This window comes from Enoplosus armatus, chromosome 7 (assembly GCF_043641665.1).
Source record: "Enoplosus armatus isolate fEnoArm2 chromosome 7, fEnoArm2.hap1, whole genome shotgun sequence".
In the NCBI taxonomy this organism is placed as follows: Eukaryota; Metazoa; Chordata; class Actinopteri; order Centrarchiformes; family Enoplosidae; genus Enoplosus; species Enoplosus armatus.
In genome coordinates, this window is record NC_092186.1 from 13,693,769 (window position 1) to 13,712,477 (window position 18,709).

Below are 18,709 nucleotides of genomic sequence, written 5' to 3' on the forward strand. Positions count from 1 at the left end.
AGGATCAATACATATTCTGTGTGCTACACCATACTGAAGATTTTTTACCCATTGCTGGAAAAGATTTTCTACTCCAAACAAAGATGGCAGCTGGAAGTGACAAATTTCTCTGCACTTGTCTCTGTTGAAGCAGGTCTCCAGTTTATTGTAGCGCCATGTGTCAGTCATATTCACACAAAATGTGCTGATTCGGCAAAGTAATGGTTTACATTCCTCCTTTCACCTTTGCCTAAAAGTAATAAGTAAATGACCTAATGAGCATGAAAAGCATTAAAATCATTGACAAAAAATGTGTTAATATATATTGATACAGTAAACGAAAGCAGAAGTGCTTGAACAAAAGGATACCCAACATCTGTGTGCAGAGAAAGAATCATGGTCGGCCATAAGCAACCACAACAAAAACACTGAAGTAAGAAACTGCAGTGACAGAAAAATGTTATCCTGAAATTGTTTTATATGAGTGAACAGGTTTGTCTGATGCAATGCAAATGTGAACACTGTTCATTGCTTTGAATATTAATGAGATATTTACAATTAGATATATGTGATTACCAGTATCAGAAAGATATTCTTATCTCTATCGCCCAGCCCTATTGTCCACCAAGCATTGCCTAGTGAGTGAGTGAGTGAGTGAGTGACGATTTTTCTGACCGAGGGTGCAAACAATGATTACATGAGAGGCACAAGCTGTATAATATACATGCTCAATTACACATTCCACTACATCCAAAACACAGGAATGAATCACATCAGCCCATTGTATTGCAGAAGAACCCCTCCAGCGTGTCTCTTAGATCCATTTCAGGGGTTGTGTGTGTGCCTACAGGCTGCAACCTGCTCCAGTGTTATGTGCGATGTGTACTGATGAAGCAGAAAGGGAGCAGCATGCTGTAAGCCACACTCATTTGCCTAAGCAGAATAAATCACTGCTGGCGGTGAAGTGCACGCCTGTCTGTACACACTGAGAAGACGAGGAGAGAGAGGGTGAGAGGAGAGGGGAAAGCGGAGGAAAGGAAAACAAAGGAGAGGAGAGAAAAGGAGACGGGGGGGAGTGCAGTCAAGGGGGGGAGGAGGCAGAGAAAATGGGAAGAAAAGCCAGTAACAGAGGTCGTAGATGAGCAGAGACGTGGGAAGCAGAGGAAATGAGAAGAGGGAGGAAGCGAAGGGAGAGCTCGGGAGGGGGGCAGCGGAAGGGAAAGGTTGGGGAAAGAGAGATAGGGCCATTTCTACCCTCATCAGCACACATTTAGATGAAGTGGTGACATGTCCAACATCTGTTTTTACTAACAGACCTGTCACATAACACACAGCAAGGCCACAGAAAACATATCTGTTCAACCACAGCCACATCAGGCCACATGCCATGAATATAGCAAATGTCATGGTTTTGATGCATTTATATGAGGCCATTGACTGAAAAAAGGTCAGTTTTTAAAAGGAGTGTTCTGACAAGCATGCCCAGATAAAGTGCCGCAGAGGTTCATTGCCACGATTAGGAATAATATTAACACCCAAATCAAAGGAAAATGCTCAATTGACAAAATTAATGGAGTTCCACATAATCGTTCCTTTCACGTCCTGTGATTTAAAGTTGACACTCAAAGGTTTGATATGTCAAAATATCATGCTAGTAAAATCTGCTATTGGCTGGTCTTTGGTGCCAGTGATGTCACCTTCAATAGATTACAACAGTGGGTGATGTCACCTGGATCCAAGCTAACAGAGTGTTTTAGGAAAAATAATTTGGAAATTTTCAACCACAGCCATCATTACCAGACACACAGTTTTTTTCTCTTGTAGCATGTCGACGGTGGATTTATTTGGTCAGTACAATTTTTTGTACATAGAGCAGAAGGTGTTGAAACAATGTGAGCCTGCTAACACCCTCAACCACATTAATTGCTGTCCTGACTACCACCCTGCCTATTGTACCTGCTTTAAAACTGAAATAGACAAAGATTCGCATATATATGCAGACATAGACACAAATGATAATAATGTGAGAGAGATGTTCGGCAAGGTGTCTCCAGAGGGATAAGGATCAGCAGGAGAAATGTTAATGATCAATTAGATGTTAAAGTTGCTGGTGATTAAAAACATGGAGGACTTTAGAAGGGCCCGGAGAGTAGTATGCTGGCATCATTGACTCATCTTTTTCTTCTCTCAGTTACTGTACAGGCATACGCACACAAGAGATACACACACACACCCACACATTCGCTGCCATTAAGAGAGAAATGGGCTGCAAATTAAAACTCTCCTGTGACTGCCAAAAATGTAAGTACAGAACAAGAAAGAAGAGGCAGAGAAAGATAGAGGAAGAGGCAGACACAGACAGATTTGTGGTGTGTGTCAGACTGGTGTGTTGTCCAAAAAGTGGTGCACTGTCCAGTTAGTCAGTCTCAGGATGTCTTAATGCCAACATTGTTCGGGTGACACCACAGAAAAAAGTCCCTTGAGAAGAAGAAATTATTATTATCGTTACAGCTACATATGTTAAACAGTGTGTGCAGTGTATTTTTTATGTCTTTTTAAAACTTAGATCTTCTTGACTTAAGGGACATACTCTATGAACTGTACTGTGTACTGTACGAGTCATCAGTGACTCACCAGTGTCCCCATATTTATTGAATTAGGGACATAATCAGTGCCTGAAATCCAATCCCCTCAGTGATTCATCGCTTCTGAACAAGGGGCTGATTTAAGACACACCCAAACATTGTCCACAGAAAGGGAGTAGGCTGAGCAGTGATGCACAGACAGAAATACATAGAAACAGCAATGCTACATAAAGTTGTTGAAGTAAAGGATCTTCTCCAGTGACCATTGGCAGATGGGCTGCTGATCCGCAGCTCCTGCTCTGCTAAATTGGGAACATGAAGTCTGTTCTCTAAATGACCTCCTCATCAACAGGATGCACCCTGCAGTCACTCTTCTGTTCATAAAGACAAGAAGGAACTTTAAAAACATCACTGTTAGCATCATTCACAGTCAGCTGAAACAAAATCCACTAAAACTGCCAAATTGCCCCAGAGACTCAGAGAGCGAACAAAACATCAACTTGACAAGGATATCTCTCCATCTCTTCCTCTATCCTTTCACCCTCCTCTCCCCTTCCTCTGTCTATCGATTCCTTCTGAATGGATAAGCATATTTTGTCTCTTTATCAGTGCAAATAGTGCAGGCCAGATTCCCCCTCCTTGCTTTCTTTCTAACCTTCAGGGAAGGCAGCCAGGCCGTGATCTTGTGCTCTGACAGCTGGTTTAGGGTAGCCTCAATTTGAAACAGATATAATATCAGAGACAGCGTTGGATCAATAGTAAGCTATTCCTAGTTCTTCATCCCGAGCCTGTATGCGAGCAGAGGTCAATGCTTACCTGATCAATGACCACAAATACAATCGATCCACATACTGGGCTTCTGCAAACGCTGGTGTGATGTGAAACTAAATTGCTGTTTAGTGTGTGTAAGGATTGGCTGTTAAAAGGCTGAGTTCCCTTCATGTGGGATGGAAGGTAGCAATGGGAACAATTCCCATGGTAACAAGTCGCAAGCATTCATGGCATCATACAACTCAAGATGGTGACTGCCAGTGTTACTAATAACAAGTGTGTTTTTTTGCACACTGAATGAATAATTATCTTGAGCATTGAGCTACAGTTGTATGATAGGCAAGTTGTTCCTGATCAAAATAGCATTCAATTAAGGTTGAGTTACCTTGACGTAGGGTAACATGAGGCATTCATGTTTGAAAGCTTTTCAGAGACTTTGGTGTTATTTTGGTATATATCATTTAGTATAAGTTCATATTGGAGCTTTCAGAAAATAAATCTCTTGCTTCTCCAAGACAAAAACATTACACTGTTGTGTAATGATGATGTGACACATGAACACACTGAATTTATGTTTATGGAGGTATTGAAAGTCCGGTCATGTTGTGTTTGGTGTGCATAATGTTGCACATTTTCATTTGGACTCAGTGAGCAGTTACTGACTCTGTTGGCGGCTATAAAATATTTTATTATGTTTACATGCAACAATACTGGCACTGCTGCCAGAATTGTCTGAAGATTACTTTGTGCTTCGTGACTCACCCCTGTAAAATTTAAGCAAAGCTATTTCTGTTATAACTGAAACACCACTTGAGCCACGAAGCACCTAGCTGTAATTTGGTATTTTTAGATGAGGAGAGAAATAGAGACACGAACAGACTGAAGTCAAAAGTGTCCCCAGGAAGTTTTCACTGACCAGTTTCAAGTGCATCTTGACATTTGTGACAGTATTCTGCGGTAGCCTGGTGTTGGTTGCATATGATTTACTCAAGATACACTGTATGCTTTATTGTGCATACTGGCACACCACAATCACAGACTGCGATTGATGTGGCTTTTTTCAAGTTGGAAGCCACAGACTGGACACCCATGTTGGTCCTGCTGCTTTTAGATGGCTGCAATGATTTAATCAACTGAAGGGAAAGCTTTTATACTGCCTAAAAGCAACGTAGGTCATAGATAGTGCTAAAAGTAATTCAATAATCTGCAGTACAAACTGCTTTACTGGCATTCTCTCTATAGTCCAATTTAAATTTTATTTTTAGTGTCAGTTGTGACTATTGGTTGGAATATGTTAATAGTTTGTTAATAATTGTGCATGTTATTCTCGTCTACTCTTGTTGTGTAGCTGAACATTTTTGTCAAGCATTTAGTTTGCTCTTGAAATCACCAAAATTATCACCTCAAAAAGCATGTGTTTGATGTAGCATTGAAAATGGATCAAGCCTTCTTACTTTCAGTGCAGCATAGAAGCCAATCATTCTTTGAGTTTCTTTGAATCTCTTTTAACCTTTTGTATTATTGCTTGGTTTTGAAACCTGCATTTGTCCATTAGGAATAGACTTGGAAGTCTTATAATAATAAATCTGCTAGTAAGATCTCAGGGAGGAGTCAGGCCATGCTTTTGGTCATTTTGGAGTTATTGCCCTGGCCGTCATTTCAGGGCACCTGTTCAGAGGACTGAAAGACTCCATGTCTCTTTCATCCCAAGAGCTATTGATATGCTTAAAAGCAATTAGCACTCTGGCTGCATTCCTTGCACTACCCTGGCACATTTGCACACTTGCATATTTGTACTTGGTATGAATTTTCATTTCCCTGAACTAGTTATGTGATTTATTGTTGATGTTGTCTTTTTGCAACCCTTGCTGCATTACAAAGTTCCCCTAGTGGGACAATAAAAATAACCTTGAACCTTGAATCTTCACCAAAACTGCTCATCTGCATGGAACCCCTGTCTCTTTTTGCCTCTCCTTCCACCTTTGTGTCGTGCCTGCTGCGCTGGGTACAAAAATACCAAAACAACAAGCATTTCAAGGTCAGGTAAATGCCACTTCGTTGCTTGTGCTCGTCTTTCCAGTGCCATGAAGTCTCGTCACAAACCTGCATGGCTCTACAATTTTTTGTAGGTTTTTGGTCTTTTCTTGTATTCAAGCCATTCATGTTTGCACTATTTTTTCTCAAGGGAATTACCCTTCCACTGTACAGTTGGTACGTTCTCTCCTCTCTTGACTTGAATAATGGATGTTCCCCTTCAGACTGACACCACACTGAATCCCAGTTCTCTGCCTGTCCAGTAGTAGAGAACAGAACGGTCAAGGTAATACGAGCAGAGCGGCGTACACTCTAGGTGGGATGACTGCAGCCTTGACTCGTACCATCATCTCCCGTCTCTGCCTTTAGCTTTTTTTTCTCCCCCATAATCTTTAGAGCGCTGACTGTCTCTTTGGTAGCCGACACTCATGCACACACAACCACATACAGATATGCACATCGATACATGTGCGCACACACATTAGACAGATGGTTGCAGCTCTGCTCTGACAGAGGCTAAAGCACAGGGCACCGCCACTCTTCAAAGTCTCTTCGTCTCTCCTCTCGCTGCTTTTTCAAACGCCATCTGTACCCAGGCACACTAATGTTACTTAAAACAAGGACATTGCATTTTTTTCCCCTCCACATAATTAGAAGAAGACAGAAGGAAGAGGGTTTCTTTCTGCCTCTGCCATATTATAAATCTTTTGGAAAGGCAAGTCTAATCATTTGATACAGTTGGCACAATATAGCTCGTCAAGTAAAATCATAAAAGGATGGGAGATGGAGCGGCAGAGTACCTGAAAACATTTTAAGATTTCGCTTATGTGTGTGTGCATCAGTGCATGTGTCTATCTCGGTGAGTGTATGTGCCTGCTTACGAGTATAAAGTGCACTAGATGCATGAAACTGAAAAGAAAGTGTGTCTTTCATTACCCAGCAGCCAGGTTTCTCACCACTCTCCTCTCTTCTGGTCTCTCAGAGGAGCAGTCATTTCTCTCTGTCAGTCAGTCAGTGTTTGGGGAAATGATAGTGGGTTTTAGAGAAAGAGCGGCTTTGTTTGGGCAGGAGCAAGCAAGAATAGCACGGTTTCCTTTCATCATCATCCTTTTACTGTCACCTCCTAACATTCTCCTCTATCACCTTCTCTCCTTTTGTCCTTTCCTTCCTTACTTCTCGTTCCCACTCTTTCCCCTTTCTCCTTTTCATTCCTGCCTTGCCCGTCCCCACCCCCACCCCCACCCCAGCACTTGCTTCTCTTCCCCCATCCCCTCTCCTTCAGTTTCCCCCTCCCTAGATTGAGGTAGCGTGTTATTAGTAAGGCAGCCAATGTGCCTGTCGGTGTGTGTTAGAGAGAGATAAGCACAGGTAGAGAGAGTTACATAAGCCTCTGTTGATTACTGTGGAGGAGAGGGAGAGCAGAAAAAGAGAGTGAGAAGAAGAGAGAGAGTAAGAAAGACGGATTGCTGTACCTTAGTAAGTACATTGTGCTCTAATGTTGCCTGTATGGCTGGCTGGCAGTTGATAAGTAGCCTAGGCTTCTGTGGCTGGTTGAAAGGACCGTCATTAGGTTGGACTCCCTAGACTGGCAGCTTGCTTCATAGATTGCAAGTTTGTTTTTGTTACAATATTTAACAGGAGGAAAAATAAACTCTTCAAGGTTTACTACGTTAATATGGCATGACAGAGTGGTAATAAAAAACAGCTGAATACACTTTGAGCCGACTTTTCATTAAAAACTAGTTCATTAATTTCATCCGCAAGTAGTTTTTCTCTTGGATAAATACCTGGATAATATTTAAGGATAAGGCTGGGGATTTTCTATATTTTTCTTATTTTGAACAAATCCCATGAAAAGAACAAAAAACAATAATTCACTGATCCTTCTAACGAGTGCTACCTGTGTAGCCAAGCCTAATATAGCTTGTTCCTCTGTGCCACAGACCTCTGTTGTTGTCCAAGTATTACAAACACATCAATGAGCCACACCGTTACACTGGGTGACACTGGTTCCTTTATTACCATGAACATGGGCCCTGAACTTTATTTTGAGTATTTATCCACAGTTCAAAATAGTGCCCAACAAATGCTCTTTTTACTTGTGTTTGATAAAAACTACAGTGCCCGGCTGTTTTAGAAAGTTACTTAACCTTTCAAAATATTAAACAATATATTGATGAGCCATTTTCAAAGATAAACTCTTACGTCATTAGTAGGAACATTATTGAGACAGTCTTGCTAACACATTCAGTCTTTCATGGCATTTGATAATAAGAAACAAATCCGAAAGTGTTAACATTATCCTTTAACAAGCTAACAGTGGAAAACCAACAAAGATAACAGTAAAGTCAATATACAATCCTGCTCTGTCTGCCAGTCATTTTATATTATATAAGTGATTTGATTTGATGTGACAACTTCAGAACACATTAAACATAAGTACAGTTATGGAGTCGTTGACACACTAATGTGATGCCTGGTGAGCATCATGATATAAAGATACTTTCAGCATTAGCAGCAACGTGAGGAATTATGTTGAATATCAATATTCAGAAGCATTTTTAACCATAACTTTGTTTATTCTACTGATACATTACATTACATTACATTACCACATACCCTACTGGGTAATAATAATAAGCAAAAGAGTAATTATTTGTACAGCACATTTCACACCACCATTAGATATTTTTCCTGCACATTGATCCGTTCCTGCTCTCTAGTGATACTGAGTGCTCTAGTAAAACAGGACAACCTTGAACTGTGACTGAGGGATTACTTCACTGTCCTGCGTCCAAGCCAAACAACATCTGTTCTATTTCACTACCTGAACTTGTTACCGTTCTTGATAGTCGTTTACTCCTAATCCAAATTTGAATTTGTAAACAAGTGAATTGTGTTATATCCCCCAGACTGCTCTAGCTTGCACTGGATACACTAGTGTGTAGACACAAACAGGAGATGATCACACCCATGCGTTCACACACGTAATGTTAGGCAAAATTATGGGTGGTGAGGTCAACTGCCACATCACCTCCTTACAATGCTATTGTGCAAACTCAAGGACGGGAGTAGCTGGTGCACACTTAGACAAACAAAAGTACACACATAGAAATGTTTAATCTCTTTCACACACACACACACACACATATACACACTGACTCAATCGGTCACAAATGATTGCAAATGATCATGGGCATCTCTACTCCTCTTTTCACACTTCATTCTCAATAGCACCTTTTCAAGTCATCACTTAAGTGTGTGTGTGTGTGTGTGTGTGTGTGTGTGTGTGTGCATGTGCTTGTGTGTGTGCGTGTGCATGTGTGCGTGTGTATGTGTGTGTGTGCATGTGTGTATGCATGTGTGTGTTTGTGCCTTGCCCTCATCAGTATGCTAAGCATTTGTCTAGGGGCCCTCCAGCCAGAACCAGCTTAGGAGCAGCTCAAGGCCAAACAAGTGTGAGGATTAAAAGGACGAATACGGTCCTCTCTTCTCGTCTCTCGTCTCAGCGGAGGAAGTGAATGAGCAATGCTCTCCTCTTCCTTAACTACAGCTGAGGTGCCCTTGAGCAAGGCTCTTGGAGTTGCCAAGTGAAATTGGGCAGATTCCAATTATCAAGGTGAAGCATGGTGTTGGATGCGTTTCAATGCTTAGAAAATTTACAAATCTAAAAAAACTACAAATGTCCAATGACAGTTACCAACTATAGCTCAAACACAACAAACCCCAAAGACGCGGCAGTGACCTCTATTTTACCTCATACACAGCACATGCATGACAACAACAGTAAGTAAATGAAGAAAACCGTAGGAACAGCAGTGGTTGTTGTTGTTTGCACTGTGTAGATCCCATTAGAATAATTATTTTTCTGCCTCTGACAAGCTAATTAAAATGTACAGGTACACAGTTGGCACAAGAGGAAGTAAGGAAGGGGAAATTGTGAAAGCCTGTCAGGGGAGAGGGAGCCAGAAAGGTAAAAAAAAAGAGAATAAAACAGAATAATTTACACTGAATAGGAGTTAATGAGATCATCTAGCAGGCGAAAGTGAAATGCTGTGGTTCAGGTCTCTGTGTGTGTGGTCAGTTAAGACTGTGAAGTAAGATTGTTCCTTTAAGTAGGAACCTTGTTGATTACCCACCTAACAAAACTTAATGGTCATCGTTTTCAGTTTTTAGCAATTACCACATTTTATAAAAAGGAGCAGATTGATTTAAACAATTTAAAATTTGGGGGTTTTATGTCCCTGCTGCAACCCAAAGTTGTTTACTGCTGCAGGAGGACACTGATCACAAGAGTTTAGAGTAAATTAGGTCCTTTTGCAGTGTTGACAGCTAAGAAAATGCTTCCAGTATTTGAAAGGGGCGAAAAGATTTCAGCGAAAGTCCAAATGAGCTACTTAGTCCCTCTAAGCAAGTTTAAAAACGAGGGTAAAAACTACAGTGTTTGTGCTGGAAAGTGTATTTCTAAAATCTGACTTTCTGTGTATTATATTATTTTTAAATCCAATTTAAACTGTTTGTAAAATAATACAAACATCAGTAAATTCATAGATTTATTTAATTTTTTCTTTGTTTTTCATCAATGATTGGCTTTCAAAGAGTGTTTTTTTATTTTGCAGCTTGGCTGGAAGGTAAATAACCTTGTGCTGCCAGTGTCCTAGAGAGAAAAAGAGAACAAAAGGGGGAGTGAGATGGTCAAGGTGCTTTTCCGAATAAGAATTCAGGGGAGCGAGTACCATGAGACAAGCCAACAGGAAGCATAAAAAAGAGATGGGGAGAGGGATGGCATGTACAAAAATGTGGAATAACAATAAGGAGGGTTTTTATGTGTGAGAAAGAGACTGCACACAATGATGCTCAAACACAAAATTCCCCTCTTTCTCACTGCCTCTCTTTTATTCAGTCTCAGTCACACAGACATGCCTGTGTGCACACACAGTATTATGTAAATAGTCTCTTCGGCAGAGTGCTGCTGTCACTGAGCGAGCATCCTCTGGGCCATCTAGGCAGCCTCATTAAAACAAGGCACAGCATCCATTAATAGATACCAGTGCGTGTGTACACACACACACACATATATATATATATATATATATATATATATATATATAGTCAGTATACGCACACAGGGCATTCACACCAATAAAGGACCTCCCAGGAAGCACGTCTCTAAATGTTCCTCTCAGGTGGCAGTCAAAAAATATCTCCAAGGAAACGGCTCAAATGTCACTGAGAACAATGCATGAAGAGTGTGTGTATGGCTGACTGTGACTGGAGCTAACCTGAAGGAAGAATGGACTGTGTGGCTTCAAACAGACTCAGGGCCAACGCCACAATACAGCCCTATATGCTCGGTCTGCGGCTGGTGTGTGTGTGTGTGTGTGTATTATACTATTCGTCTCTGTCTTTCTCCAAAGCTACTGTAAATCCTTGTATTAAATGCACATACCTGAGAACAAATTTCTACTCTATATACACAACATCATGCTTTTAAGTTATCACTCTTCCATAAGAAGTAGAAATGCTTTCATGGAAACATAACATTGAAAAACATCTTTGATTGATAGAAAATGTTCTAGTTTTAGAAATCAGCCGCAATTGATTATTTTATCAAGCTGTCCTTTATTGCTTCACCTTTTTTTGTGTTTAGGTATTGCGTCTTTTGTACACTGTTAAACACACTGTCAAAAGTATAAAGACTACTTGGGAAAATAGTGTTTAACATTGTTGGGAAAACATAAAGAATTAGCCAATTACATAGTACACATGTATGGACTGTCGATTTTCTGTCTGAACTCTGTAAAGTAAAAGGGGCCTGTGTTTGTTTGTGATCTGCTGGCCCCGCAGGTGGCTCCCGAGGTGTGGGCTTCATCCGCTTTGATAAGAGGATAGAGGCTGAGGAGGCCATCAAGGGCCTGAATGGACAGAAGCCATCAGGTGCCGCCGAGCCCATCACGGTCAAGTTCGCCAACAACCCCAGCCAGAAGACCAGCCAAGCCCTTCTGTCACAACTTTACCAGTCCCCCAATCGCCGATACCCAGGCCCCCTCCACCACCAGGCTCAGAGGTTCAGGTGAGTTCTGGGGCGGGGCATGGAGATGGTCATGGAGGAGGAAGTGGGGGCAGAGAAGAGGCAGCATAGGGTGGGAAAGGGTTCAGGTAGTGTTGTCACGGCATGGAGATTTATATTGGGTATATGATTTTAAAGGTGCATAGTTCAAGCAGAGTTTCCCAACCTCAAGACCCTGTCTAAGGTCTTCTGATATTCATTTTGACCCCACCAAAATTCCTAAATAAAATGAAGTGACTGGCTCCACAGTAATTTTGAGGCTTGACAACCAGTGTGAGCAGCTTAAACTTTGTCATAGAGTTGCAAAGTGGGAGGACCTAGTTCCTGAAGTATAAGTCCCATTCATTTTCTCTATAAACAATGTGACTCACAGTTGGAGCCCTTTTAAAGCTTGGATGGACATGAGACTCTCCCGATTGATTCGATTTGATTTGATTGAAGTACAAAAAGATCTGCATCAGAAAATATCTGGTTCTTTGATAAAAAGTCAAAGGTCATGAATAAAAATGTAAGGTGCATATATAAAGGTGCATTTTGGTGAGAAACATTCACAGATCTTAACATTTTTGTGCTTTTGCACCGAAAGATTACGTTATTGAGACAACTGATAATACAATCTGCAACTTAAATGAATTCACTTTCGGATTCTTGGTAAATTTTGGAACAACTGTAACCGTTCGGCAACCATGGCGCCATCTTGTCTTGCAACAAGGAAGCGTTTTGAATTCACACTTCCAACTGGCTTCTTCTCTACAGTGATGGTGGCCGAAAGCTCATGGGCACTTATGACAAAACAAAAGCATGATTTATTTAAGTTAAAATACTTAAAATGGATGGCAATAATATGAACCTATAGCATTGTTACATTAACTGGGAGCCTTTTAATGGGAATTCAGAGTGGGAAATATGCTTCCCAGCACCAGCAGCTCCTCCTGCTTCCCAGCTCTTCTTGTCCAGAGACATTATGAATGAGAATGAGGTCACGAGAGCCATCTGCTCAAAAGGTTGGGAATCTCCAGGTTAATGTGTCCAAGTTAAGAATAATGGAAAGCAAGTAATATGTATTTATCAGCAAACATCTAATGTCATCTAATGTGGTATAACTGATAGTGTGATTAACATTTGAAAAACTGAGAAACACCAGTGTGTTTGGTTCCATTAAATGACGAACAGGATTGCTATTTCATATGTGGATATGAGAGATTTAATGTCATCAGTCTCAAACACGATAGCAATTATTCTTGGTTTATGTGACCATAAATGCATTTAATCAAGGAAACACGTCTGTTCTAAACAGCAGGCCTGATTTGGAAAACATTTGCACCAAATGCAATTTACAGTGTTCGAACAGGGGATGTAACGCCTACACATAGAGAGCATGAGTCATAGGCACGTCTGTGTATCAACAATGATGCAACTTTTCTCCTGTGAACATTTATTTCAGCAAATACGTCCCCTTTTTGAACAACAGGTGTGAGCTCTGCACCTGGTGCAGGTGTCAATAAATCAGGCTCTGTGTGGGTCCACCCAGATCAGAGAGGAACGGTTCATAAGAGACTGTGGGGTTCTGTCGTTCACAACTACGTATTTCCCCTCATTTCATCATGCTGCCATTGTGCCAGAATATTCCCTGTGGGGCTTTGGGCAAAAACATGTTTGGATTATAAGTATTGTAAATGTTTATCAAACAAAAGAGATCATCATCTTCATTGTCTTCCTGACTTTAAAGCCCCAATATTGCAATGAACCATAATGTTGTAGTACATTTTTGTAGTTTGACTCACTTTAAATGTCATTCACATATAAATATACATTTGTCGGACTTACAAGACATAGTCTACTATATTAAATACGGCATAAGTCCCTGCATTAGAAGCTGAAGTTATTTAACAGAGACTAATGTCATAAATCCAACGAACAAAGGGCAAATTAAAAGAAAAGATGCCCAAATGAATTTAAGGATTGGGTTTTAACCTTGTTTCAACTTAATTAAATCGAGTTTTATGAAGTACCTCAAGCTGTCTTCAGTCATTTCTAAAAAAGTTTTTTGCCCACGTCAGTAATCTCCACACAAGCTGTCACTAACATCATATACCGTATATGGCTGACATACTGTATATATGGCATCCTACCTGGTCATTCCCTGTCACTCACTAAAGACACAAACAATCCTTTTTTTAATTCAATTGTTATGTCAGACACCTACAGATCGTTATGGGTTACTCCTTGAGGTCATGTTACCTTTCACCTCAACTACAAAAAACAAGACAGACCGTAATATCATACGATCACTTGTTTCCATCATCTGATCCAGCAAGAAGGTTTCAGAACTGGAGACAGAATATGTGCTTATACAATTTCCTCTCTCTTTCAATAACACTAAGCCGGTCGTGCTGTTTACTCTCCATCAAAGTCAGAGCTTGGAAGGTATTTTTCTTCTGGAGCGGCTTCCCTGGTGTGACACCTGAGCGATGTAGCGTGGCTGTGTGTCTGTGATACGCCAAGCCAATTTACAGGCTCCGCAGGAGAGCTGTCGCTTCTCATCACAACTCACAACCAGAGGACACTTCCTCACTGTGTCCCTGTGCTCCTGCTCTCTGCTCCCAAGCCCTCCACTAAAACCTCAACACTTTAGAAGTTAGAAATGTGCTCGATCGGCACAGTTTTCCTTTTTTTAAGTAAATCTTTTAAAGGACAGACAGAACAGTGCAAATATAACACAGTATTCAGTCAAACCTCATCTATTGTTTGTTCTGTTCATCCCTTGAAGAGACAACATTTGATTTAAATTTAAAATATCTAATATTAGTATGCTTTAAAGTTAAACATTTAATAAACTAAAAAAAATTGCAAAAAGCAAAATTGATCTACTAATTTACTCCTGAAACAAAATGAAATGTAAATTACAAAATTAAAATCCATTAGAGATTGTAGAATTGATACTCCTGTCTGTTTTACATACTGAACAAGTTTGTGATGCTGCTTATAGGTAAGACCCAACTTAAAAAAAATAGACTTACTACATACAGTACAATTCTGCTGCAGTTATAATTACATCTATCCTGTGTGACTAAATCACATGGGCCTGCTGTAACACAAGTTTATGTATAATGTGCTTGTATGGTCCCTCTCCAAGACCGCAAACATAATCGACTCAAGCACAATACCCCGAGCCCGAGATCCCGGCTTGTTTCCGATCCTCTGTCGTTAACTAATCGTACTAATTAGCAAATTAGCCTTATTATATCCAGGGCAGGAGCCAATTTTAATTGAAAAGAATTTTCTTTCAAAAAAGAAAAGACAAAAAACGCCCATTCCTCCATTAACATGCATTGAGAGAAAGCACAAAAGCCCTATTGTTTCTATCAAGCTTGGAGAGGCAGTGTGAAAAGCTGGCAGAGTGTTTGCGTGGTGAGCGTGTATCCGTGTGCATTCGTACATGTGTGAGAGAGAGAGAGGTACTGAGAGAGGGAAAGAGAGGGAGAGTGTGCTAGCAGCAGGTTGTTTTGTTGTGGCCCAACGGCCCGGCGGCCAGCAGATGTCTTCGTGCTCCCGGGCCTGGAGCGCCTCTCCTCTGAGCATCCTCTCCAATTGACTCATTTACCCACAAAGCAGCCTGCTTGTTTCCTTCCCACGTAATGGGCTAATTACTGCTTTAATGATTCCATATATCCTTTTCTCCACTTTTTTCCTTATATTTCAGGGCTGCTTTTGTACCTTTTTGGTAATGTTAAAAGAGAGAAGTGCTACAATTGAGACACACTTTCAACCCAGATTATGGAGGCCGACAGTGTTATTAAAAACGTTTATGTAAAATGTAAAAATGTTATGTAAATTAACTCAGCATAAAACATTTAAATACATCGTAAAGATTTACATCAATGTGATCAACCAGTATTAGAATAATATTTGAAAACACAGGTTATTACAGTGCTCTTCAGTCCTCATCCTCAGTACCCAGAGTTCTGCAGGATTTCTAATTTATAAAGTGCTTAACTACAATTACCCGGCATCCCAGTGTTAAATTGTCCCTGATTAGAAGACTACTGATCTGTTATGTCTAACATGCAATGTAAATTTAATTTAAAATATAATAGTATAATGATTATTATTAAATAATTTAGTACAAGCCATCAAAACCTAATTGCTTTCTTAATTGCAATCGAATAATGTTAATGTTGTTTATATTTCAAGTAAGAAAATAATAATATTACTTTTAAACGGTGTAATTGTAGAATGGTTACCTGGATTATTTTTACTTTTTCAATAAGATTGTAATGCTCACTTTAAGGGTTTTGGTAAATACTGTGCAGCAGTTGTGTTGCAAGAAAGCAGATGATTGTTGACTGAAAGAGACAAGGAGAAACAACCCTGATAGTCGAGTCAAAGTCAGAGAGTTTGTAGTGTTTTCAAGAGGAACGAGGCATCGCTGGCCAGCTGTTGCTCAATAAGCCGTGGCCCATGTCCATTAGGCCAGAGGAGTTAATAAGACATGAGACAGGCCAGACCCAAGTGAGGAATGAAGGTCATTGAGTCACCAAGCAGACTTCATCTATCCAAGAAGGCCAGCATTTCATACAGCCCACAGGTTTCTGAAGCCCAGCTTACACAGAGACACACACACACAGCCTACTGGGTTCTTGAACCACACCAACTATAGTTTACTCTGGCTGACTGCAATGGCTGTACCTCACAGGGCTGGAATTCTTATGAAATAACATTTTCCAAAAAACGAAACCTTTTATGACAGTGGACACCCTCTGACTAACACTCAGCCATTCCACCTGACCTGTTAGCACTTAACAGGTTGACCCCCAACCACAAAAGACAGACATTCACAATTTCATGGCTAGTTTAATGTTCAGTTGTGTTTTTTGTCGGTCCACCTCATAGAAAACATACTAATCACATCACCTCTCTCGCTCACCATCATTCAAATGCCAAACCATTACACTGACAGAACTCTGGATCATTTTTCCTGTCATCTCAGGTGTTCTCTCAATAGAGTCAACACAAATTAAAAGACCATAGTTTATGAAAAGGATTTTTTATTAACCTCCATCTTCTAATAAACCATCAATGTGGCGGCATTAATTGTATGGATACCCACATGCAACTTCCTAGATGTAAAATAAGTCGATGATTTGCCATTGCGTAGCACTATGGCTAGCCTAGCATCTTAGTATAGCCGAGTGCCACGCTATGCTATCCCTATCCTGCCCTGCCGCCATTAGTGCTCTGTATGTGACTGTAATACTGAACTGTGACCAGTCCACTAATTGTCATACAAGACTGCTGTAGTCTTGTATGACAATTAAACGGTCGCACCGACAGTAATGTCAATGTGCCTGTAACACTCTGCTCTAGTTAGCTGGTGCAGGACGATGCTGAAGCCTATGAAGTAGCGCAGTGGCAAACCGAGCAAGTACCGACCATACTGATGGTACTGTAGCTTCATTAACTGATGATAGCATTTTCTGGTGGGGCTCCTCAGTGTAATGGGCCAACTATAGATGGGTTTGTTTGTTCTTGAGTGAGGAGGACCATGCAGTTCCTACAGGGACTTAACATTAGTTCCATTGAGTGAGTCGACCATCTGCCCACCATTAACCCCAGAACCCTCCTTCTCTTTACAGGCTGGACAATTTGCTTAATATGGCCTATGGCGTAAAGAGGTAATTAAAAACTTCACCCAATGCCAGATGTCCATGTTGACTCAATGATTTTTCAATATCCTTTTTTCTGTTGTTTTTTTAGTTTATGTTTCCTTGTATTTTTGCAGTCACTTTGCGTTTGACAATTCGTTCAAGGTCAACTGCATTTTTGGTTCTTTGATTTGTTTGTTTTTTTTCCTCGTAAGCTTGAGTTGGTTTTAAAACCCTACCAACCAGTTAAGGTGTAAAAAAAAAAGAAAAAAAAGAAAACAATCAGTCTTTGTTTTCAGTGGTGATGAATTTGCTTTGTTTTGATTATGACAAGTGCTGGTGTTGTTTGGATTGTTTTGGGTTGTTTTGTGTACTGAATGGATTTTGTTCTCTGGTGTAAAACTCCTAATTTCTAGGTGTGTTGTTTTCTACTGGATTCAGGTTCTCCTGCCTTGTCACTCCACAGCCATAGCTTGGGAACAAGCAAAATTTGAATTTGTCACTTTTTTTGTAGGTATTTCCTCACTACATCATTAGAATAAAACCTTCGTACATCCACTGTCAACTATGTACACAATCCGTTAATGCGATAAATGTACATGTGTAGTGTACTGTGCAGTGGAAGCCATGACAAAATTATGTATTGCTTTCATTTCTTGGCAGTACTAGCTGAGATTAGGTAGTGTTCAACGAGGACATGGGATGAGGCTGGATGAACCTGGATCCCTGCTGGAAACAGGAAATGCTGTTTCACTGCAGACAGCTCCAGCTTTGCTCGGCACTGCTCTGCTCGAATTCCTTCCTGTCGCCTCCATGTTTCATTTTGCTTTGTCGCTACCATAGGTGTTACATAACCCAGAGCAGCAGCCACTGTGGTGATAGATCTTTCATGTGCTGACGGTGGCATCGTGCATGTTGCAAGCACAGGGGACACCATCTGAAGTCAGCTTAGCAACTCAAACAGAGATGAAGTTTTAGCTCGAGAGAAATGTTCCCGTAGCAAGTTCCCCCTGAAAAGCTGTAATTTTGTCAAATGCAGAATCTAGTTACAGAATAACGCGTTGATGGTGATGCGTTGTGGCATACACAGGTTTAACCCTTAGTGTCTCCCATGCCTAATAAGCACCGTGCCCTCACTCTGAGTCTTTACATAATTTGTAAAGGTGAAAATAGTGTCTGATTCAGTCGTCCTGATTGCATAGCATGTCATCAAGTTATAAGTGCTTTTCAGTGATCTGAGGTTATTATTTGAAAGGAAACAGAAGAAAGGTGTTAAGAGCTGGAGATGGTTGGCTTTAGAAAGGACAGAATAGATATCTGATCAGCTACACTGTTGCTATGCAACCCCTGGTCTCGTCCGTAACATTGGTTAGTGTTTGGTCCCGCTCTGATGGGTACATTCACATGTACATTTACACACATGTACATACAGACACACTCATCTCCACATTCTCGCCTTGGCAGTGTAAGCCAGCCTCTAAACCGCCCCCCTTCTCACAAACCTCCTCACATACTCCAGCTTTTGCATACAAATTTTTTGTTGCAAAGTTTTTTTCAAGCCCAGCAGGAGAGGCCTGAGCACAGCCGAGCATGTCAGACAAGGCCTCGACTTGATGAGGCCTGTT

The 18,709-nt window shown here is 40.7% G+C and overlaps 1 protein-coding gene across 1 annotated transcript in view; it reads left to right on the plus strand.

The window, feature by feature from the left end:
• elavl4 (ELAV like neuron-specific RNA binding protein 4) overlaps positions 1–18,709 on the plus strand; it is a 71,097-nt gene that overhangs the window by 50,546 nt on the left and 1,842 nt on the right. Inside the window, 2 exon segments of the mRNA XM_070908363.1 lie at positions 11,181–11,442; positions 17,076–17,114. Coding sequence (XP_070764464.1) covers positions 11,181–11,442; positions 17,076–17,114 — 301 coding nt within the window.